Source organism: Petromyzon marinus, assembly GCF_048934315.1.
Source record: "Petromyzon marinus isolate PM22_M1 ecotype Great Lakes invasive population chromosome 80 unlocalized genomic scaffold, UKy_Petmar_22M1.pri1.0 chr80_unloc.2, whole genome shotgun sequence".
NCBI classification, from domain to species: Eukaryota; Metazoa; Chordata; class Hyperoartia; order Petromyzontiformes; family Petromyzontidae; genus Petromyzon; species Petromyzon marinus.
Window position 1 is genome coordinate 125,414 of NW_027422630.1, and position 25,235 is coordinate 150,648.

General features: G+C 53.3%; 1 protein-coding gene across 1 annotated transcript in view; it reads left to right on the forward strand.

Moving 5' to 3' along the window:
- LOC142908337 (uncharacterized) overlaps window positions 1-25,235 on the forward strand; it is an 88,631-nt gene that overhangs the window by 52,185 nt on the left and 11,211 nt on the right. Inside the window, exons 12-21 of the mRNA XM_076058894.1 lie at window positions 697-800; window positions 2,974-3,067; window positions 3,680-3,762; window positions 6,307-6,394; window positions 11,500-11,585; window positions 13,685-13,826; window positions 14,310-14,395; window positions 19,089-19,188; window positions 24,512-24,594; window positions 24,791-24,884. Of these exons, the coding sequence (XP_075915009.1) occupies window positions 697-800; window positions 2,974-3,067; window positions 3,680-3,762; window positions 6,307-6,394; window positions 11,500-11,585; window positions 13,685-13,826; window positions 14,310-14,395; window positions 19,089-19,188; window positions 24,512-24,594; window positions 24,791-24,884 (960 nt within the window). The remainder of the gene's footprint in view (window positions 1-696; window positions 801-2,973; window positions 3,068-3,679; window positions 3,763-6,306; window positions 6,395-11,499; window positions 11,586-13,684; window positions 13,827-14,309; window positions 14,396-19,088; window positions 19,189-24,511; window positions 24,595-24,790; window positions 24,885-25,235) is intronic.

The following is a 25,235-nucleotide window of genomic DNA, read 5'->3' on the forward strand; positions in this document are numbered from 1 at the left end:
TGACACAGCAGCTGTAGAGAGACACAGCAGCTGACACAGCAGCTGTAGACTGACACAGCAGCTGTAGAGTGACACAGCAGCTGTAGTGTGACACAGCAGCTGTAGAATGACAGAGCAGCTGTAGACTGACACAGCAGCTGTAGACTGACACAGCAGCTATAGACTGACACAGCAGCTGTAGACTGACACAGCAACTGACACAGCAGCTGTAGAGTGACACAGCAGCTGTAGAGTGACACAGCAGCTGTAGAGTGACACAGCAGCTGACACAGCAGCTGTAGACTGACACAGCAGCTGTAGAGTGACACAGCAGCTGTAGACTGACACAGCAAATGACACAGCAGCTGTAGAGTGACACAGCAGCTGTAGAGTGACACAGCAGCTGTAGAGAGACACAGCAGCTGACACAGCAGCTGTAGACTGACACAGCAGCTGTAGAGTGACACAGCAGCTGTAGAATGACAGAGCAGCTGTAGACTGACACAGCAGCTGTAGACTGACACAGCAGCTATAGACTGACACAGCAGCTGTAGACTGACACAGCAACTGACACAGCAGCTGTAGAGTGACACAGCAGCTGTAGAGTGACACAGCAGCTGACACAGCAGCTGTAGACTGACACAGCAGCTGACACAGCAGCTGTAGAGTGACACAGCAGCGAGGTTCCAGCTGACGAGGGCTGTGGGGTCGTTCTAGAGGCGTTGAGGCCTGCGGTGTCCCTGGCCGCTGCCGCTGCCCCCGCGGGCAGCTTGGCCTGTGGAGGAGCACCTGGACTCGGCCCGCAGGTCGGGGGGTGCCAGGTGAGGGCAGGGAGGACATCACCACCACCACCACCACAACCATCATTACCATCATCACCACCACCACAACCATCATCACCACCACCACAACCATCATCACCACCAACACTACCATCATCACCACCACCACCACCATCATCACCAACACTACCATCACCACCACCACCACCATCATTACCATCATCACCATCACCACCACCATCTTCACCACCACCACCATCATCACCACCAACACTACCATCATCACCACCAACACTACCATCACCACCACCATCATCACCACCACCACAACCATCATCACCACCAACACTACCATCATCACCACCAACACTACCATCATCACCACCACCACCACCATCATCACCACCAACACTACCATCATCACCACCAACACTACCATCATCACCACCAACACTACCATCATCACCACCAACACTACCATCATCACCACAACCACCATCATCACCATCATCACCACCATCACCATCATTACCATCACTACCATCATCACCATCACTACCATCATTACCATCACCACCATCACCACCATCATTACCAACACTACCATCATTACCATCACCACCACCACCAACATCATCACCATCACTACCATCATCATCACCATCATCACCACCACTACCACCAACATCATTACCATCATCATCATCACCACCATCATTACCATCACCACCAACATCAACACCATCATCACCATCACCACCACCATCACCACCATCATTACCATCACTACCATCATCACCATCACCACCACCACCATCATCATCACCACCATTACCAACACCACCACCACCATTACCAACACTACCATCATCACCATCACTACCATCATCACCATCACCACCACCATCACTACTATTATCACCACCACCACAACCATTACCAACACTACCATCAATACCATCACTATTATCATCACTACCATCATCACCATCACCACCAACATCATCATCACCATCATCATCACCATCACTACCATCATCACTACCATCATCACCACCATCACCACCATCATCATCACCACCATCACCACCATCATCACCATCACTACCATCACCACCATCATCATCTCCATCACTACCATCATCACCATCACTACCATCATCACCACCACAACCATCATCATCATCACTACCATCATCACCATCACTACCATCATCACCACCATCACCATCATCACTACCACCGTCACCATCATCACTACCATCATCATCACTACCATCATCACCATCACTACCATCATCATCACTACCATCATTCACACTACCACCGTCACCTTCATCACTACAATCATCACCATCACTACCATCATCATCATCATCACTACCACCATCATCATCATCACTACTATCATCACCATCACTACCATCATCATCATCACTACCATCATCACTACCACTACCATCACCATCACTACCATCATCATCACTACCACCGTCACCTTCATCACTACCATGACCAGGGGCACCCCCAGCGGCAGCTGCCCCCGGGTCGCCCCTGCCGAGCGGAGGGAGCGATGCGGTGATGCAGGCCGGCCGGCCGGCACGTCCCTGGCTGGCGGTGGTTGTCGGCCGGCCTGGCGCCGGTCCCGGGAGAGCGGCGGTGCAGCGCTTAGCGCCACCGCCAACACCGCCGGTGACCATTATCTGAACCGGTGCTGGGCCTCCCCTGGGTCAACTCGGCCTTAAATGAGTACCTGGTGCGGTGTGTAGCGAACATCGCCACTGGGGAGACAAAGGCGGCCGGGCGTGGTTGCTGGCCACCCACCCACTCGTGTGCCACAGTGTCGGTAGCCTTCATAGGTGCTGCTACTCGCTAACAGCACTTGCCCCTACAGTCTGTTAGAGGCTATAGGGGTAAGCTTTGTCTGTGTATAGGCGCTGCTGCTACTCGCTACTCACAGCACTTGCCCCTACAGTCTGTTAGAGGCTATAGGGGTAAGCTTTGTCTGTGTATAGGTGCTGCTGCTACTCGCTACTCACAGCACTTGCCCCTACAGTCTGTTAGAGGCTATAGGGGTAAGCTTTGTCTGTGTATAGGCGCTGCTCACTCACAGCGCTTGCCCCTACATTCTGTTGAGACTACACGGGGGATCTTTGTCTCTGTGGTTGTTGTTGTTGTGGTTGTTGTTGTTGTTGTGGTGGTGGCGTTCCAGGATGTGCGGGAGCCGTGCGCTGGGGTTGAGTGCCCACCGCCGCCGTGCTCCCACCCACTGACGGCGCCGGGCGCCTGCTGCTCCGCCTGCCGCGGTGAGGCCGGCAGGCGCACAGCCGGGCAAACTTGGACTGCAGCACCAGCAACACCTTGAGAGCTCTGGTGGTGGTGGTGATGGTGGTGGTGGTGATGGTGGTGGTGATGGTGGTGGTGGTGATGGTGGTGGTGATGGTGGTGGTGATCGTGGTGGTGGTGGTGATGATGGTGATGGTGGTGATAGTGGTGGTGGTGGTGATAGTGGTGATAGTGGTGATGATGATGATGGTGGTGATGGTGGTGATGGTGGTGGTGATGGTGATGGTGGTGATGGTGGTAATGGTGTAGATGATGGTGGTGATGGTGGTGGTGATGATGATGATGATGGTGGTGATGATGATGATGGTGATGATGATGGTGATGATGATGGTCATGATGGTGGTGATGATGGTGGTGATGATGGTGGTGATGGTGGTGATGGTAGTGATGGTGGTGATGATGGTGATGATGATGGTGGTGATGGGGGTGATGATGATGATGATGGTGGTGATGGTGGTGATGATGATGATGGTGGTGATGATGATGGTGGTGATGGTGGTGATGATGATGGTGGTGATGGTGATGATGGTGTTGATGGTGTTGATGGTGGTGATGGTGGTGATGGTGGTCAGGTTGTCTCCATGAGGGCCTGGTGCGGAATGAGGAGGAGGTTTTCTACAATGACCCCAAGAACTGCACCATCTGTGTGTGCTCTGTGAGTACCATCACCATCATCACCATCATCACCACCATCATCATCATCACCACCATCATCATCACCACCATCACCATCATCACCATCATCACCATCATCATCACCATCATCATGATCATAACCATCATCACCATCACCACCACCATCACCACCACCATCACCACCACCATCACCACCACCATCACCATCATCATCACCATCATCACCACCACCATCACCACCATCACCACCATCACCATCATCACCATCATCATCACCATCATCATCATCACCACCATCACCATCATCATCACCATCATCATGATCATAACCATCATCATCACCATCACCACCACCATCACCACCATCACCACCATCATCACCATCATCACCACCATCATCATCCCCATCATCACCATCATCATCATCACCACCATCACCACCATCACCACCACCATCATCATCATCACCATCATCATGATCATAACCATCATCATCACCATCACCACCACCATCACCACCACCATCATCATCATCACCATCATCACCACCACCACCATCACCACCATCACCACCATCACCATCACCACCGTCACCACCATCACACCATCACCATCACCACCATTACTATCACCATCACCACCATCTGTGTGTACTTTGTGAGTACCATCACCACCATCACCATCGCCACCATCACCACCATCGTCACCATCACCACCATCACCATCACTACCATCACCATCATCACCACCACCATTCCCACCATGGTGGTTGTTGTGGTGTTTGCTGTTGTTGTAGTGGTGGTGGTTGTTGTTGTGGTGGTGGTGGTTGTTGTTGTGGTGGTGGTTGTTGTGATGGTGGTGGTTGTTGTGTGTCCTCAGGTGGTTGTTGTGGTGTTTGTTGTGGTGGTAGTGGTTGTTGTTGTTGTAGTGATGGTTGTTGTTGTTGTTGTAGTGCTGGTGGTTGTTGTAGTGGTGGTGGTTTTTGTAGTGGTGGTGGTTGTTGTAGTGGTGGTGGTTGTTGTTGTAGTGGTGGTTGTTGTAGTGGTGGTGGTTGTTGTAGTGGTGGTGGTTGTTGTTGTTGTAGTGGTGGTGGTTGTTGTTGTGGTGGTTGTGGTGGTTGTAGTAGTAGTGGTGGTTGTTGTAGTGGTGGTTGTTGTGGTGGTGGTGGTTGTAGTGGTGGTGGTTGTTGTAGTGGTGGTTGTTGTTGTAGTGGTGGTTGTTGTTGTAGTGGTGGTGGTTGTAGTGGTGGTGGTGGTTGTTGTGGTAATGGTGTTTTTTGTAGTGGTTGTTGTTGTAGTGGTGCTTGTTGTAGTGGTGGTTGTTGTAGTGGTGGTGGTTGTTGTTGTAGTGCTGGTTATTGTTGTTGTAGTGGTGGTTATTGTAGTGGTGGTGGTTGTTGGTGTTGTAATGGTGGTGATTGTTATTGTAGTAGTGGTGGTTGTTGTTGTTGTGGTGGTTGTGGTGGTGGTGGTGGTTGTTGTAGTGGTGGTGGTTGTTGTTGTAGTGTTGGTTGTTGTTGTAGTGGCGGTTGTTGTGGTTGTGGTGGTGGTGGTTGTTGTGGTGTTTGTTGTTGTGATTGTGATGGTGGTTGTTGTGGTTGTGGTGGTTGTTGTGGTGTTTATTGTTGTAGTGGTGGTTGTTGTAGTGGTGGTGGTTGTTGTGGTGGTGGTGGTTGTAGTGGTGGTGGTTGTTGTAGTGGTGGTTGTTGTTGTAGTGGTGGTTGTTGTTGTAGTGGTGGTGGTTGTAGTGGTGGTGGTGGTTGTTGTGGTAATGGTGTTTTTTGTAGTGGTTGTTGTTGTAGTGGTGCTTGTTGTAGTGGTGGTTGTTGTAGTGGTGGTGGTTGTTGTTGTAGTGGTGGTTATTGTTGTTGTAGTGGTGGTTATTGTAGTGGTGGTGGTTGTTGGTGTTGTAATGGTGGTGATTGTTATTGTAGTGGTGGTGGTTGTTGTTGTTGTGGTGGTTGTGGTGGTGGTGGTTGTTGTAGTGGTGGTGGTTGTTGTTGTAGTGTTGGTTGTTGTTGTAGTGGCGGTTGTTGTGGTTGTGGTGGTGGTGGTTGTTGTGGTGTTTGTTGTTGTGATTGTGATGGTGGTTGTTGTGGTTGTGGTGGTTGTTGTGGTGTTTGTTGTTGTAGTGGTGGTTGTTGTAGTGGTGATGGTTGTTGTGGTGGTGGTGGTTGTAGTGGTGGTGGTTGTTGTAGTGGTGGTTGTTGTTGTAGTGGTGGTTGTTGTTGTAGTGGTGGTGGTTGTAGTGGTGGTGGTTGTTGTGGTGGTGGTGGTTGTAGTGGTGGTGGTTGTTGTAGTGGTGGTTGTTGTTGTAGTGGTGGTGGTTGTAGTTGTGGTGGTGGTTGTAGTTGTGGTTGTGGTGGTTGTTGTTGTTGTGGTGTTTGTTGTTGTAGTGGTGGTGGTTGTGGTTGTGGTGGTTGTTGTTGTTGTGATGGTTGTTGTTGTGGTGTTTGTTGTTGTAGTGGTGGTGGTTGTAGTTGTGGTGGTTGTTGTTGTTGTTGTGGTGTTTGTTGTTGTAGTGGTTGTTGTAGTGGTTGTTGTGGTGGTTGTTGTGTCCCCAGGCTGGCTCTGTGAGCTGCGTCACCCCCTCGTGTCCTCCGCTGCTCTGCGAGCGCCCCACGCAGCTCGCCTGCTGCCCGGCCTGCCCCAGTGAGCACACACACACAGCTACACACACACCTACACACACACAGCTACACACAGCTACACACACACACCTACACACACAGACAGCTACACACACACACCTACACACACACAGCTACACACACACCTACACACACACAGCTACACACACACAGCTACACACAGCTACACACACACCTACACACACACACCTACACACACAGACAGCTACACACACACACCTACACACACACAGCTACACACACACCTACACACACACAGCTACACACAGCTACACACACACAGCTACACACACACAGCTACACACACACACACAGCTACACACACAGCTACACACACACAGCTACACACACAGCTACACACACACACGGCTACACACACACACCTACACACACACACCTACACACACACACCTACACACACACACCTACACACACACACAGCTACACACACAGACAGCTACACACACAGCTACACACACAGCTACACACAGACAGCTACACACACAGCTACACACACACACAGCTACACACACACACAGCTACACACACACACAGCTACACACAGCTACACACACACACAGCTACACACACACACCTACACACACACAGCTACACACACACACAGCTACACACACACACAGCTACACACAGCTACACACACACACAGCTACACACACACACCTACACACACACCTACACACACACACAGCTACACACACACACAGCTACACACACACACAGCTACACACAGCTACACACACACAGACAGCTACACACAGCTACACACACACAGCTACCCACACACACAGCTACACACACACACAGCTACACACACACACAGCTACACACAGCTACACACACACACCTACACACACAGACACAGCTACACACACACGCACCTACACACAGACACAGCTACACACACCTACACACAGCTACACACAGCTACACACACACCTACACACACCTACACACACACCTACACACACCTACACACACAGCTACACACAGCTACACACACACAGCTACACACACACCTACACACACACATAGCTACACAGACACACACAGCTACACACACACACACAGCTACACACACACAGCTACACACAGCTACACACACACCTACACACACAGACACAGCTACACACACACACACCTACACACAGACACAGCTACACACAACTACACACAGCTACACACACACCTACACACACCTACACACACACCTACACACACCTACACACACAGCTACACACAGCTACACACACACACCTACACACAGCTACACACACCTACACACACACAGACACAGCTACACACACACCTACACACAGCTACACACACACAGCTACACACAGCTACACACACAGGCACAGCTACACATACCTACACACAGCTACACACACAGCTACACACACCTACACACACCTACACACAGCTACACACAGCTACACACACACCTACACACACCTACACACACACAGACACAGCTACACACACCTACACACACACCTACACACACACACAGCTACACACAGCTACACACACACAGCTACACACAGCTACACACAGCTACACACACACAGACACAGCTACACACACCTACACACACACCTACACACAGCTACACACACACCTACACACACCTACACACAGCTACACACACACACCTACACACAGCTACACACAGCTGCACACACAGCTACACACAGGTACACACACACAGACAGCTACACACACCTACACACACACCTACACACACACAGACACAGCTACACACACACCTACACACACACCTACACACAGCTACACACACACCTACACACACACCTACACACAGCTACACACACACAGACACACCTACATACACACCTACACACACACCTACACACAGCTACACACACACCTACACACACCTACACACAGCTATACACACACACCTACACACACACACACAGCTACACACACACACCTACACACAGCTACACACACACAGACACACCTACACACACACACAGCTACACACACACACACACACCTACACTCACAGACACACCTACACTTTTACACACCTACACACACCTACACACACCTACACAACAACAACAACCGCCATTCGCCACTAAGTGGCGGTGATGTCACCACGACGCTTGTGCCAGGCCATGTGCACATTGAGGCCACGTAAAGTGTCGAACGCCCGCTGGCAGGAGGTCACGGGGCAGACCCACGGCTCTCAGAACCTCCGAGCGAAGGCTGCAGTAAGCCTCCTCATTCTCTGACGTGGGATTCTGTAGCCGATTACAGTGGGCCTGTCGCTTTTTCTCAACTATCCTGAACACCTCCTCTATCAGCCAGGGTCTCTGGGGAGGTCTGGACCGCGTACCCAAAGCAGCCATTGCAGCTGCATGAGTCACATTCCTAAACCTCGCCCATTTCCCCTCGACATCAGGAGTCGGGGACGATGCCAATCCCAGCCGTGAGCGATGATGAAATTCTCGCTTGCAACTTTCATCAGACAACTGAGACTAGGCCACTTTAGGTTGGAATAGGGTCCTGGGTGTACACCCACCACCAGAGTGGAAGAATGGCAGGCTCATCTTACAAATGACTAGTCGATGGTCGGAGGGCAGATCAGCTCCACGGTAGGTCCTGGTGTCAAGGACATAGGCTCGCATCCGCTGGTCCGTCACTATGTAGTCCAGCAAATGTTCTTGCTTGGACCCGGCTTGCATCCATGATTTTGTGTGGATGTGCTGATGACGGAACAGCGTGATGGTAATTACAAGCCCATGGGCTGCACAAAAATCTAGCAGCCTCCTACCGTTGTTATTGAGCTGATCTGGCCCATGCCCTCCAATCACTCCAGACCAGGTGCTGGCATCATGACCAACTCGGGCATTGAAGTCATCCAACAAGATGACTCTATCCCGAGGGGCCACTTTAGCCAGCACCAGTGACAGGAGGTCATAGAAGGCATCTGACTCATCGGCTTTGCCTGCATCCCTCCACGGATGTTCGTCTTCAGTGGGGGCATAAGTAACCACGACCACCACTCCTCGCCTCCGGTTGATGGGAAGGCGAGCCCAAAGTAGCCTGGGGCTTACAGCTTCCCACACCTCACCGCCACGCTCCCACGCCCCCTTCATTCTTTTGTTCAAAAGAAGAGCCACACCCTGTTGTTTAGCAGTCTGCTGCCCCGAGTAGAGGACTGTCCACCCCTCATGGTGGCAGGAGCCAGAACCGGTCCACCGGACCTCCTGAATGCCACAAAGATCCAGGCAGTTCCGGTCCAGCTCCCGACAGAGGAGTGGCTAAAGCACAGCAGGTTGGCACAGTAGGGGGCACAGGTGGTGCACCAGCCAGTCATCTCAGTCAGTCGACCCGTGGCACCTGGGTCTGCCCCGTGACCTCAAGGTGCACATGGCCTGGCACAAGCGTCGTGGTGACGTCACCGCCACTTAGTGGCGAATGGCGGTTGTTGTATATATGCGTGTGTGTACACGTGTGTGTATGTAGATGAGTGTGTGTGTGTACACGTGTGTGTGTGTATGTGGATGAGTGTATGTGTACACGTTTATGTGTGTATGTAGATGAGTGTGTGTACACGTGTGTGTATGTAGATGAGTGTGTGTATGTGTGTGTGTGTACACGTGTGTGTGTATGTATATGTGTGTGTGTGTAAACGTGTGTGTGTAGATGAGTGTGTGTGTGTATATGTGTGTGTATATGTGTGTGTACACGTGTGTGTGTAGATGCGGTTTCAGGAAAGGGCGGTCCTGCACAGATGCCATATTTTCTCTCCGTCTGCTACAGCAGTGGTGTAGGGAATTCCAACAAGACCTACATCTCTGCTTTATTGACCTGGTCAAGGCCTATGATACCATCAGTAGGCGTGGGCTCTGGGTTGTTCTTCGTGCTTTTGGAGTACCTGACCCTCTGCTCACGATCATGATGGTGAGCGGGCCCGGGTAAAACTACGTGGCCGGGAGTCAGAGCCATTCCCTGTACACCTTTGGGTGCGACAGGGATGTCCTCTGGCTCCCACATTATTTAACATCTATTTTGACCACAGTTCGTGAAGCTTTCAATAGCTGTACCGGGAGAATCTCCATATGGTACAGATATAATGGGAGGCTGATCGATGCCCGGGTGCGGTAAAGGGATGGCTCCCTATTGGTCAACCACGTTATGTATGCCGATGATTTGGTAATAGCTGCTCATTCAGAGGAGGAGTTGGAGACGCTGCTGCTGAGACTGGAGCGTGCTACTAAGAGATGGGGCCTTACCATCAGCCCCACCAAAACTAAGCACCTGCCTGGGTATTTTGTACCATCGGACACTCCACCTCCACAACTGCCAATCGGTGATGGGGCAGTTGTGGAGAGAGTGGAGAGTTTCCCATACCTGGGCAGTGTGCTTATGACTGGCTCCAGTTTAACAGCAGAGGTCTCACTCCGAATCAGTCGAGCGGCAATATCTTTTCATCGGTTGCGTAACGCTGTGTGGAAGCTACCTGGTCTGTCGCTCCGCACTAAACGTGGACCCCCCTAATGGAACATCTTCGCCAGTTAGAAACATTTAGGCTGGCCTGTATGATCCATCCTGGGTTTAACCAGGCTGGATTGTATGAAGAGCTCACAAATCCTCGAAAGATATGGGCCCGGTCCCACTGGTGAGCTCCTCCGGCAGGCAAGGCTGCGTTGGCTGGGTCATGTAGCCCGCATGCCCAGCCACCGCATGCTGAAACAGCTTTTGTTTGGCCAGATCGAGGGGGCTAAACGGGCGCGGCACGGGCTAGAGAAGAGATGGAGTGATGTGGTACAGGAGGACGTGGAGCTGAGTGGACTTGCCAATGACTGGTACCAGCGGTGTCAAGATCTGCGTCTGTGGAGGAGGCTCGTGAAGGACGCTACTGGGCAGTTGGAGGCAGTCGCCCTCCAACAACAACGGAGTGTGTGTGTGTACACGTGTGTGTGTGTACACGTGTGTGTGTGTGTACACGTTTGTGTGTGTGTACACGTGTGTGTGTGTAGATGAGTGTGTGTGTGTAGATGAGTGTGTGTGTGTACACGTGTGTGTGTGTACACGTGTGTGTGTGTGTAGATGAGTGTGTGCACCAGGGAGCCGTGTACTCGGAGGGCAGCGTGTTCACTCCTGAAGACAACCCTTGCACGAGCTGCGTGTGCGAGGTACGCACACAGACAAAGCTCCCCCAGGTAGCCTCTGCAGGGCTGTAGGGGCAAGTGCTGTTCGTAGCGAGTAGCAGCAGCACCTATACACAGACAAAGCTCCCCCGTGTAGCCTGAGACAGACTGTAGGGGCAAGTGCTGAGAGACACAGACAAAGCCCCCCCAGGTAGCCTCTGGCAGAGCTGTAGGGGCCAGTGCTGTTCGTAGCGAGTAGCAGCAGCACCTATACACAGACAAAGCTTCCCCGTGTAGCCTCTGGCAGGGCTGTAGGGGCAAGTGTTGTTAGTAGCGAGTAGCAGCAGCCCCTATACACAGACAAAGCTCCCCCGTGTAGCCTCTGGCAGGGCTGTAGGGGCAAGTGCTGTTAGTAGCGAGTAGCAGCAGCACCTATACACAGACAAAGCTCCCCCGTGTAGCCTCTGGCAGGGCAGCTTAGCCCCCTCGATCCGGCCGAACAAAAGCTGTTTCAGCATGTACACACACACACACGTACACACACACGTACACACACACGTTTACACACGTGTACATACACACCTGTACACACACACACGTGTACATACACACCTGTACACACACACACGTGTACATACACACCTGTACACACACACGTGTACACACACACGTGTACATACGCACCTGTACACACACACACGTGTACATACACACCTGCACACACACACACGTGTACATACACACCTGTATACACACACGTGTATACACACACGTGTATACACACGTGTATACACACACGTACACTAATACCAATACCCACCATTCGCCACTATGTGATGGTGACGTCACCACGGCGCCTGTGCCAGGCTAGGTGCACCTTGAGGCCACGTGAAATGTCATTGGCTCGCTGACAGAAGGAGGTCTCGGGATAGACCCTGCAGGTGCCATGGGTTGGCTGAGATGACTGAGATGATTGAGATGATTGGTAATTTGCACCAACTGTGCCCCCTACTGTGCCAACTTGCTGTGCTTTAGCCACCCGGCGCTCCGCTCGTTGTTGTGAGCGTTGCTCCTCTGCCCTCCGTTGTTGCTGGAGGGCGACTGCCTCCAATTGACCAGCAGCAGCAGCGTCCTTCACGAGCCTCCTCCTCCATCAAGGCCGATCTTGACACCGCCGGTTCCAGTCATTGGCAAGTCCACTCAGCAAACTTGGACGTGGACTTGGGGGTCGGAGATTGGGTTCCAGTTCTTCCCTTAAGGATGGCGATCGGTTTGGCGCTGCAAGTTACTTTTTTGATGGAATTTTGTGATTGCGGGCTATTGAGGCAGATTCCATATCCTTAGCAACCCACGTCCACCACTTATCCTTGCAGAGCCGCACGGCTCTCCGAATCTCCGAGCGAAGGCTGCGGTAAGCCTCCTCATTCTCCGATGTTGGATGTTGTAGACGACTGGAGTGGGCCTGTCGCTTTGTCTCGACCCAGCTGGAATCCCTCCTCCTTCAGCCAAGGCAGCCTTGCCTGCCGGAGGAGCTCACTGCTGGGACCGTGCCCAGATCTTTCAAGGATTTGTGAGCTCTTCACACAATCCAGCCTGCAGGTTAAACCCAGGATGGATCGTAGGCAGGCCAGCCTAAATGTTTCCAACCGGCGAAGATGTTCCATTAGGGGGGTCCACGTTTCGCAAGCGTAGAGAAGGGAGGGAATGACCGTGGCCGAGAGCGACAGACCAGGTAGTGCGGAGCGACAGACCAGGTAGCTTCCACACAGCGTTACGCAGCCGATGAAAATATATTGCCGCTCTATTGATTCATGGTGAGACCTCTGCTGTCAAACCGGAGCCGGACATGAGCACACTGCCCAGGTATGGGAAACTCTCCACTCTCTCCACAACTGCCCCATCACCAATTTGGAGTACACACACACACACATGTACACACACATACACGTGTACACACACACATGCACGTGTACAGACATACACGTGTATACACATACACGTGTACACACACACACGTGTACACACTACCTGAAAACTCAGCCTCAGGATTCTCTGCTTGAATTACTCTAACACTACCTGTGAATAACGTTGTGTTGTTGTAGTGGTTGTTGTCGTTGTTGTTGTAGTGGTTGTTGTGGTTGCAGGCCGGTGTGGTTGGTTGTGCTGTGATTGGTTGTGCCATCCCGGACTGCATGGGCACCGCGCTGGTGCACAAACATGGGGACTGCTGCCCAACCTGCGACACAACCACAGCCACAACCACCGCCACCACCACTACAGCCGCAGGTGACCACAACCACCACCACCACCTGTAGCTGTGTGTGTGGGCGAGTGCGGTGGTGCAGCGGTTAGCGCCACGCCGCGCTACGAACCCGGCACACACTCGACTTGGATTCGCGCTCACGGCCAACACCACCGGTGACGATTATCTGAACCGATCCTGGGCCTCCCCTGGGTCGACTCGGCCTCAAATGAGTACCTGGTGTGCGGTGTGCAGTAAACATCGCTAGCACTAGGAAGACAAAGGCGGCCGGGCGTGGTATTGGCCATCCACCCCCTCGTGTGCCGTTCAAGCCTTCACAGGTGCTACTCGCTGACAGCAGCACTTGCCCCCACAGACTTTTCAGTCTGTATGGGGGAGCTTTGTCTTTGTTGTACCAATGTATCCACTGCTGCTGGTTATTATTAACAGCGCTTGCTCCTGCAGCCCTGTTAGGGGCTACCTGGGGGAGCTCTGTCTCTAGCTGTGTGTGTGGGGGGGGGAGGCAGGTTGCCGCGTGGATGAGAATGGGGCAGCGCTGCCCCTGGGCCAGATCTGGTCACCAGGGGACCCCTGTGTGGTGTGCACTTGCCAGGTGAGTGACGGGGTGAGCTCACCACCACGTACGCTGCTCACCACCACGTACGCTGCTCACCGATCTCTCAGCAGTTGTACGCTAATCACTAATACACCGCTCGCCAAAACACTCCTCACCTGTCGTAAGCTCTACAGTGGCCACGAGATGTTGACTACCTCGCCTGGTATACAGGAGGTCGTGGGTTCGATCCCGACCCTGACGATGCCAGCTACTGTCTATGTGGAGTCTGAGAGCCGATCCTCCGATGTTTAGAGTAATGGCTGCTGCTTTAAACTCCCACGTGACGATGACGATGTTGGCCACGTGGTTGAGCTGCTATCATTTGCGATGGCCACATCGCTTCTGGCCAAGCTATGCAGCTCAGTGACGTAGTTTAGTTGTATAACATCTCTCCACCTTAGCGTCCCATGGGGTGATCTGTGTGTATGTGTCTGTGTGTTCGTGTGTGTGAGAGCCGTCAGGCTGACAGGGTGATCTGTGTGTGTGTGTCTGGGTGTGTCCGGCAAAACAACCCCCTACCTCCTCGCGGTGCCGGACGGGCAACTCTATCGTGGACAGTGCTGTGGGGGGAGGGCTAATTCCGATTGGCCCCTCCTCTCATGGCGTCTGTGACCACCACAGTGGCTAAACGGGGGCTCTGGACGGGTGCGAGGGGCTGGTAACTCCTCCACCTGGAATGTTCGAACGCTCACTGCGGAGGAGAGGCTGCCACTCCTCTGTCGGGAGCTGGACCGGTACCGCCTGGATCTCTGTGGCATTCAGGAGGTCCGGTGGACCGGTTCTGGCTCCTGCCACCATGAGAGGTGGACAGTCATCTACTCGGGGCAGCAGACTGCCAAACAACAGGGTGTGGCTCTTCTTTTGAACAAAAGAATGAAGGGGGCGTGGGAGCGTGGCGGTGAGGTGTGGGAAGCTGTAAGCCCCAGGCTACTTTGGGCTCGCCTTCCCATCAACCGGAGGCGAGGAGTGGTGGTCGTGGTTACTTATGCCCCCACTGAAGACGAACATCCGTGGAGGGATGCAGGCAAAGCCGATGAGTCAGATGCCTTCTATGACCTCCTGTCACAGGTGCTGGCTAAAGTGGCCCCTCGGGATAAAGTCATCTTGTTGGGTGACTTCAATGCCCGAGTTGGTCATGATGCTGGCACCTGGTCTGGAGTGATTGGAGGGCATGGGCCAGATCAGCTCAATAACAACGGTAGGAGGCTGCTAGATTTTTGTGCAGCCCATGGGCTTGCAATTACCAACACGCTGTTCCGGCATCGGCGGATCCACACAACATCATGGATGCATGCCGGGTCCAAGTAAGAACATCTGCTGGACTACATAGTGACGGACCAGCGGATGTGAGCCCATGTCCTTGACACCAAGACCTACCGTGGAGCTGATCTGCCCTCTGACCATCGAATAGTCATTTGTAAGATGCGCCTGCCATTCTTCCATTCCGGTGGTGGGTGTACACCCAGGACCCCATTCCAACCTAAAGTGGCCTGGTCTTAGTTATCTGATGAAAGTTGCAAGCGAGAATTTCATCATCGCTTGCGGCTCGGGTTGGCATCGTCCCCCACTCCTCCTGATGTCGAGGGTAAATGGGCGAGGTTTAGGACTGTGACTCATGCAGCTGCAATGGTTGCTTTGGGTATGCGGTCCAGACCTCCCCAGATACCCTGGCTGACAGAGGGGGTGTTCAGGATAGTTGAGAAAAAGCGACAGGCCCAATGTAAGCGGCTACAGAATCCCACATCAGAGAATGAGGAGGCTTACCACAGCCTTCGCTCGGAGGTTCGGAGAGCCGTGAGGTGCTGCAAGGATGGGTGGTGGTCGCGGGTTGCTGAGGAGATGGAGGCTGCCTCAGTGGCCCGCGATCACAAATCTATATTTAACTCCATCAAAAAAGTAACCTGCAGCGCCCCACATATTACCATCATTAGGGGGAAAAACGGTGATCCAATCTCCGACCCTCAGGAACAGGTTTGCAGATTTGCTGAGCATTTCTGTGAGGTCCTGGGGGAGGGAAAATCCCTCAGCCAGGAAAACATCGTGGCACAAAGTGGAGATGACCCTGCTGAGGCTGCGGTGCCTCAAATATTGGAGGAAGTCACCCCCGGTGAGTGGCTGACTGAGGTGCCATCTGTTGAGGAAGTACTGAAGGCGATCCGGAGTTTGAGACCGGGAAAGGCACCGGGCAGAGATGATCTCCCAAGCGAAATGCTGAGGGAGGGTGGCGTTTGTGCACAGACTGCCCTATATGACATCATAACAACAGTCTGGACCACTGGACGGGTTCCGCAGGATTGGAAAGATGCCCTGGTGGTCCCCCTCTTTAAGAAGGGGGACCGTACAGACTGTAACAACTACAGGGGCATCTCACTCCTCAGTGTGCCGGGAAAGTTCCTGGCAAGGATTATTCAACATCGCCTTGCCAGGCACGCTGAGGAGAGGCTTGCGGAGCCCCAGTGCGGTTTCAGGAAAGGGTGGTCCTGCACAGATGCCATATTTTCTGTCTGTCTGCTACAGCAGAGATGTAGGGAATTCCAGCAAGACCTACATCTCTGCTTTATTGACCTGGTCAAGACCTATGATACCATCAGTAGACCTGGGCTCTGGTTTGTTCTTCGTGCTTTTGGAGTCCCTGACCCTCTGCTCACGATCATTAAGGACCTTCATGATGGTGAGCGGGCCCGGGTAAAACTACGTGGCCAGGAGTCAGAGCCATTCCCGGTACACCTTGGGGTGCGACGGGAATGTCCTCTGGCTCCCACATTATTTAACATCTATTTTGACCACGTAGTTCATAAAGCCTTCAATAGCTGTATCGGGGGAATCTCCATTTGGTACAGATATAATGGGAGGCTGATCGATGCCCGGGTGCGGTCAAGGGATGGCTCCCTATTGCTCAACCACGTTATGTATGCCGATGATTTGGTAATAGCTGCTTATTCAGAGGAGAAGTTGGAGACGCTGCTGCTGAGACTGGAGCGTGCCACTAAGAGATGGGGCCTTACCATCAGCCCCACCAAAACTACGCACCCGCCTGGGTATTTTGTACCATCGGACACTCCACCCCCACAACTCCTAATCAGTGATGGGGCAGCTGTGGAGAGAGTGGAGAGTTTCCCATACCTGGGCAGTGTGCTTATGACGGGCTCCAGTTTAACAGCAGAGGTCTCACTCCGAATCAGTCGAGCGGCAATATCTTTTCATCGGTTGCATAACGCTGTGTGGAAGCTACCTGGTCTGACGCTCCGCACTAAGCTTCAGGTCTTCTCGGCCACGGTCATTCCCTCCCTTCTCTACGCTTGCGAAACGTGGACCCCTCTAATGGAACATCTTCGCCAGTTAGAAACATTTAGGCTAGCCTGCCTATGATCCATCCTGGGTTTAACCAGGCTGGATTGTGTGAGGAGCTCACAAATCCTTGAACGATCTGGGCAACGTCCCATCGGTGAGCTCCTCCGGCAGGCAAGGCTGCGTTGGCTGGGTCATGTAGCCCGCATGCCCAGCCACCGCATGCCGAAACAGCTTTTATTCGGCCGGATCGAGGGGGCTAAACGGGCGCGACACGGGCTAGAGAAGAGATGGAGTGATGTGGTACAGGAGGACGTGGAGCTGAGTGGACTTGCCGATGACCGGTACCAGCGGTGTCAAGATCGGCCTCTGTGGAGGAGGCTCGTGAAGGACGCTACTGGGCAGTTGGAGGCAGTCGCCCTCCAACAACAACGGAGGGCGGAGGAGCGACGCTCACAACGAGCGGAGCGCCGGGTGGCTAAAGCACAGCAGGTTGGCACAGTAGGGGGCACAGGTGGTGCATCAGCCAGTCATCTCGGTCATCTCAGTCAGTCGACCCGTGGCACCTGGGTCTGCCCCGTGACCTCCTGCCAGCGGGCGTTCGACACTTCACGTGGGCTCAAGGTGCACATGGTCTGGCACAAGCGTCGTGGTGACGTCACCGCCACTTAGTGGCGAATGGCGGTTGTTGTTGTTTTTGTGTCTGTGTGTGTGTGTCTGTGTCTGTGCGTGTGTGTGTCTGTGTGTGTGTGTGTGTGTCTGTGTGTGTGTGTGTCTGTGTGTGTGTCTGTGTGTGTGTGTGTCTGTCTGTGTGTGTATGTGTGTCTGTGTGTGTCTGTGTTTGAATGTGTGTCTGCGTGTGTGTCTGTGTGTGTGTGTCTGTCTGTGTCTCTGTGTGTGTTTCTGCGTGTGATAGTGTAGCGGTTAGCGCGCTGCGCTATGAAACCGGCGACACGGGTTCGATTCCCGCTCACGGCCAACACCAGTGACGATTTTCTGAACCGGTCCCGGGCCTCCCCTAGGTCGACTCAGCCTCAAATGAGTACCTGGTGCGGTGTGTAAACATTGCCACTAGGGAGACACAGGCGGTCGGGCGTGGTGCTGGCCACCCACCCCCTCGTGTACCGTTACCGGCTTTCATAGGTGCTCGCTAACAGCACTTGCCCCTACGGTCTGTTAAGGCTATACGGGGGATCTTTGTCTTTGTCTCTGTGTGTGTCTGTGTGTGTGTCTGTGTGTCTGTGTGTCTGTGTGTCTGTGTGTGTATGTGTGTGTGTCTGTGTGTGTGTGTGTCTGTGTGTGTATCTGTGTGTCTGTGTCTCTGTGTGTGTCTGTGTGTGTGTCTGTGTGTTTGTCTGTGTGTGTGTCTGTGTGTGTTTGTCTGCGTGTGTGTGCGAGTCAGGCTGATGGGGTCATCTCGTGTCACCGCACCGAGTGTCTGGAGCGCTGCACTCACCCCCTGCCCTCACCGCCTGGACAGTGCTGCCCGGAGTGCCATGCTGGTGAGCCATGGCATCACCACCATCACCATCATCACCACCATCACCATCATCATCACCATCATCATCACCATCATCATCACCACCATCATCACCACCATCATCACCACCATCATCACCACCATCATCACCACCATCATCACCACCATCATCATCATCACCATCATCACCACCACCACCATCATCACCACCATCATCACCACCATCATCACCACCATCATCATCACCACCACCATCATCACCACCATCACCACCACCATCACCACCACCATCATCACCACCATCATCACCACCATCATCACCACCATCATCACCACCACCATCATCACCACCATCATCACCACCATCATCATCACCATCATCACCATCATCATCACCACCACCATCATCACCACCATCATCACCACCATCATCATCACCACCATCACCACCACCATCATCACCACCATCATCACCACCATCATCACCACCATCATCACCACCATCATCACCACCATCATCACCACCATCATCACCACCATCATCACCACCATCATCACCACCATCACCACCATCACCATCATCATCACCATCATCATCACCATCATCACCATCATCATCATCACCACCACCATCATCATCATCACAACCATCACCACCACCATCATCAACAACAACCGCCATTCGCCACTAAGTGGCGGTGACGTCACCACGACGCTTGTGCCAGGCTATGTGCACCCTGAGGCCACGTGAAGTGTCGAACGCCTGCTGGCAGGAGGTCACGGGGCAGACCCAGGTGCCACGGGTCGACTGACTGAGATGACTGGCTGATGCACCACCTGTGCCCCCTACTGTGCCAACCTGCTGTGCTTTAGCCACCCGGCGCTCCGCTCGCTGTTGTGAGCGTCGCTCCTCCGCCCTCCGTTGTTGTTGGAGGGCGACTGCCTCCAACTAACTGCCCAGTAGCATCCTTCACGAGCCTCCTCCACAGAGGCCGATCTTGACACCGCTGGTACCAGTCATCGGCAAGTCCACTCAGCTCCACGTCCTCCTGTACCACATCACTCCATCTCTTCTCTAGCCCGTGCCGCGCCCGCTTAGCCCCCTCAATCCGGCCAAACAAAAGCTGTTTCGGCATGCGGTGGCTGGGCATGCGGGCTACATGACCCAGCCATCGCAGCCTTGCCTGCCGGAGGAGCTCACCGATGGGACCCTGCCCAGATCTTTCAAGGATTTGTGAGCTCCTCACACAATCCAGTCTGGTTAAACCCAGGATGGATCGTAGGCAGGCCAGCCTAAATGTTTCTAACCGGCGAAGATGTTCCATTAGGGGGGTCCACGTTTCGCAAGCGTAGAGAAGGGAGGGAATGACCGTGGCCGAGAAGACCTGAAGCTTAGTGCGGAGCGACAGACCAGGTAGCTTCCACACAGCGTTACGCAACCGATGAAAAGATATTGCCGCTCGACTGATTCGGAGTGAGACCTCTGCTGTTAAACTGGAGCCAGTCATAAGCACACTGCCCAGGTATGGGAAACTCTCCACTCTCTCCACAACTGCCCCATCACCGATTGGGAGCCGTGGGGGTGGAGTGTCCGATGGTACAAAATACCCAGGCAGGTGCTTAGTTTTGGTGGGGCTGATGGTAAGGCCCCACCTCTTAGTGGCACGCTCCAGTCTCAGCAGCAGCGTCTCCAACTCCTCCTCTGACTGAGCAGCTATTACCAAATCATCAGCATACATAACGTGGTTGAGCAATAGGGAGCCATCCCTTGACCGCACCCGGGCATCGATTAGCCTCCCATTATATCTGTACCATATGGAGATTCCCCCGGTACAGCTATTGAAGTCTTCACGAACTACGTGGTCAAAATAGATGTTAAATAATGTGGGAGCCAGAGGACATCCCTGTCGCACCCCAAGGTGTACAGGGAATGTCTCTGACTCCCGGCCACGTAGTTTTACCCGGGCCCGCTCACCATCATGAAGGTCCTTAATGATCGTGAGCAGAGGGTCAGGTACTCCAAAAGCACGAAGAACGACCCAGAGCCCAGGCCTACTGATGGTATCATAGGCCTTGACCAGGTCAATAAAGCAGAGATGTAGGTCTTGTTGGAATTCCCTACACCTCTGCTGTAGCAGACGGACAGAAAATATGGCATCTGTGCAGGACCGCCCTTTCCTAAAACCGCATTGGGGCTCCGCAAGCCTCTCCTCAGCGTGCCTGGCATGGCGATGCTGAATAATCCTTGCCAGGACCTTTCCCGGCACACTGAGGAGTGAGATGCCCCTGTAGCTGTTACAGTCTGTGCGGTCCCCCTTCTTAAAAAGGGGGACCACCAGGGCATCCTTCCAATCCTGCGGAACCCGTCCAGTGGTCCAGACTGTTGTTATGATGTCATATAGGGCAGTCTGTGCACAAACGCCACCCTCCCTCAGCATTTCGCTTGGAAGATCATCTCTGCCCGCTGCCTTTCCTGGTGTCAGACTCCGGATCGCCTTCAATACTTCCTCAGCAGATGGCACCTCAGCCAGCCACTCACAGGGGGTGACTTCATCCAATATTTGAGGCACCGCAGCCTCAGCAGGGTCATCCTCACTATGTGCCACGATGTTTTCCTGGCTGAGGGATTTTCCCTCCCCCAGGACCTCACAGAAATGCTCAGCAAATCTGCGAACCTGTTCCTGGGGGTCGGAAATTGGATCACCGTTTTTTCCCCTAATGATGGTAATAGGTGTGGCGCTGCAGGTTACTTTTTTGATGGAGTTAAATAGAGATTTGTGATCACGGGCCACTGAGGCAGACTCCATCTCCTCAGCAACCCGCGACCACCACCCATCCTTGCAGCGCCTCACGGCTCTCCGAACCTCCAAGCGAAGGCTGCAGTAAGCCTCCTCATTCTCTGACGTGGGATTCTGTAGCCGATGACATTGGGCCTGTCGCTTTTTCTCAACCATCCTGAACAACTCCTCTGTCATCCAGGTTGTCTGGGGAGGTCTGGACCGCGTACCCAAAGCAGCCATTGCAGCTGCATGAGTCACAGTCCTAAACCTCGCCCATTTACCCTCGACATCAGGAGGAGTCGGGGACGATGCCAATCCCAGCCGCAAGCGATGATGAAATTCTCGCTTGCAACTTTCATCAGATAACTGAGACCAGGCCACTTTAGGTTGGAATGGGGTCCTGGGTGTACACCCACCACCGGAGTGGAAGAATGGCAGGCGCATCTTACAGATGACTAGTCGATGGTCAGAGGGCAGATCAGCTCCACGGTAGGTCCTGGTGTCAAGGACATGGGCTCGCATTCGCTGGTCCGTCACTATGTAGTCCAGCAGATGTTCTTGCTTGGACCCGGCATGCATCCATGATGTTGTGTGGATGCGCCGATGCCGGAACAGCGTGTTGGTAATTACAAGCCCATGGGCTGCACAAAAATCTAGCAGCCTCCTACCGTTGTTATTGAGCTGATCTGGCCTATGCCCTCCAATCACTCCAGACCAGGTGCCAGTATCATGACCAACTCGGGCATTGAAGTCACCCAACATGATGACTCTATCCCGAGGGGCCACTTTAGCCAGCACCTGTGACAGGAGGTCATAGAAGGCATCTGACTCATCGGCTTTGCCTGCATCCCTCCACGGATGTTCATCTTCGGTGGGGGCATAAGTAACCACGACCACCATTCCTCGCCTCCGGTTGATGGGAAGGCGAGCCCAAAGTAGCCTGGGGCTAACAGCTTCCCACACCTCACCGCCAGGCTCCCACGCCCCCTTCATTCTTTTGTTCAAAAGAAGACCCACACCGTGTTGTTTGGCAGTCTGCTGCCCCGAGTAGAGGACTGTCCACCCCTCATGGTGGCAGGAGCCAGAGCCGGTCCACCGGACCTCCTGAATGCCGCATAGATCCAGGCGGTACCGGTCCAGCTCCCGACAGAGGAGTGGCAGCCTCTCCTCTGCAGTGAGCGTTCGAACATTCCACGTGGCCACCCGTAGTGGCTTTTCGTTGTTTCTGGAGTAGCCCCGAGGGTAGGAATTCAATCTCCTGGCTCCGCCAATTGGGGTTTGGCCAGGAGACGTCATAGACGCCTGGCCCCCCGGGGCCTCCGGCACAAGCTTAGTTGTTACATATTTCAGTTTAATTCATGGTTTCGTGGTAATTAATTGAAGGTGGAGGGGTTACCAGCCCCTTCGACTCGTCCAGAGCCCCCGTTTAGCCCCTGTGGTGGACACATATGCCATGAGGGGAGGAGCCAATCAAAATTGGATCTCCCCCCACAGCGCTGTCCACGACAGAGTTGCCCGTCACCATCATCATCACCATCATCATCACCATCATCATCACCACCATCATCACCACCATCACCACTATGACCGCCATTACCACCACCATCATCATCAGTAATAACATCACCAGCAGCAGAAATTGTGTCGCCACTGATGCTGTTGACGATGTTGATGATGTTGACACTGTTGACGATGTTGACGATGTTGACGCTGTTGACACTGTTGACGCTATTGACGATGTTGACGCTGTTGACACTGTTGACGCTATTGACGATGTTGACGATGTTGACACTGTTGACGATGTTGACGATGTTGACACTGTTGACGATGTTGACGATGTTGACACTGTTGACGATGTTGACGATGTTGACACTGTTGACGATGTTGACGATGTTGACACTGTTGACGATGTTGACGCTGTTGACACTGTTGACTATGTTGACGCTATTGACGATGTTGACGATGTTGACACTGTTGACGCTGTTGACGATGTTGACGATGTTGACACTGTTGACGATGTTGACACTGTTGACGATGTTGACGATGTTGACGCTGTTGACACTGTTGACGATGTTGACGCTATTGACGCTGTTGACGATGTTGACGATGTTGACACTGTTGACGATGTTGACACTGTTGACACTGTTGACGATGTTGACGATGTTGACACTGTTGACGATGTTGACGATGTTGACGATGTTGATGCTGTTGACGCTGTTGACGATGTTGACGATGTTGACGCTGTTGACGATGTTGACGCTGTTGACACTGTTGACGATGTTGACGATGTTGACGCTGTTGACACTGTTGACGCTATTGACGATGTTGACGCTGTTGACACTATTGACGATGTTGACGATGTTGACACTGTTGACGATGTTGACACTGTTGACGATGTTGACGCTGTTGACACTGTTGACACTGTTGACGATGTTGACGATGTTGACGATGTTGACACTGTTGACGCTGTTGACGCTGTTGACGATGTTGACACTGTTGACGATGTTGACACTGTTGACGATGTTGACACTGTTGACGATGTTGACGATGTTGCTGGTGGTGCAGGTTGCCTCTACAATGATGAGGCGTACAACTCCACACAGAACTTCTCCTCCCCTTCCGACCCCTGCAGCGTCTGCGTCTGTCTGGTAACCCTCCATCATCATCATCAGCAACATCATCATGAGCAACATCATCATCAGCAACATCATCATGAGTATATTTGTATCTGTATGTGTCTGTGTGTAGGGGGCACGCTTCTGCTGCTACTGGCTACCAATAGCACTTGCCCCTACAGCCTGTGAAGGCTACCCGGGGGACTTTTGTCTGTGTCTGTGTGAGCAGGCCGGCTCCGTGCTGTGCTCAGCGCGCCACTGCCCACCGCCCGCCTGCTCCTTCCCCTTCCACGCCGAGGGGGAGTGCTGCCCCTCGTGCTCCGGTGAGCCAGGAGAACTCACCACTCGCTCGCTCACCACTCACCCACTCGCTCACCACTCGCTCGCTCACCCGCTCACCACTCGCTCACCACTCACCCGCTCACCCACTCGCTCAACCACTCACTCACCCGCTCACTCACTCAATCACCACTCACCCTCTCACTCACTACTCGCTCGCTCACTCACTCATCCGCTCACTCAATCACCACTCACCCGCTCACCCACTCACTCACCCGCTCACTCACCCACTCACTCAATCACCACTCACCCACTCACTCACCCGCTCACCCACTCGCTCACCAACCACTTACTCTCCCACGCACTCACCCACTCGCTCACCCACTTACTCTACC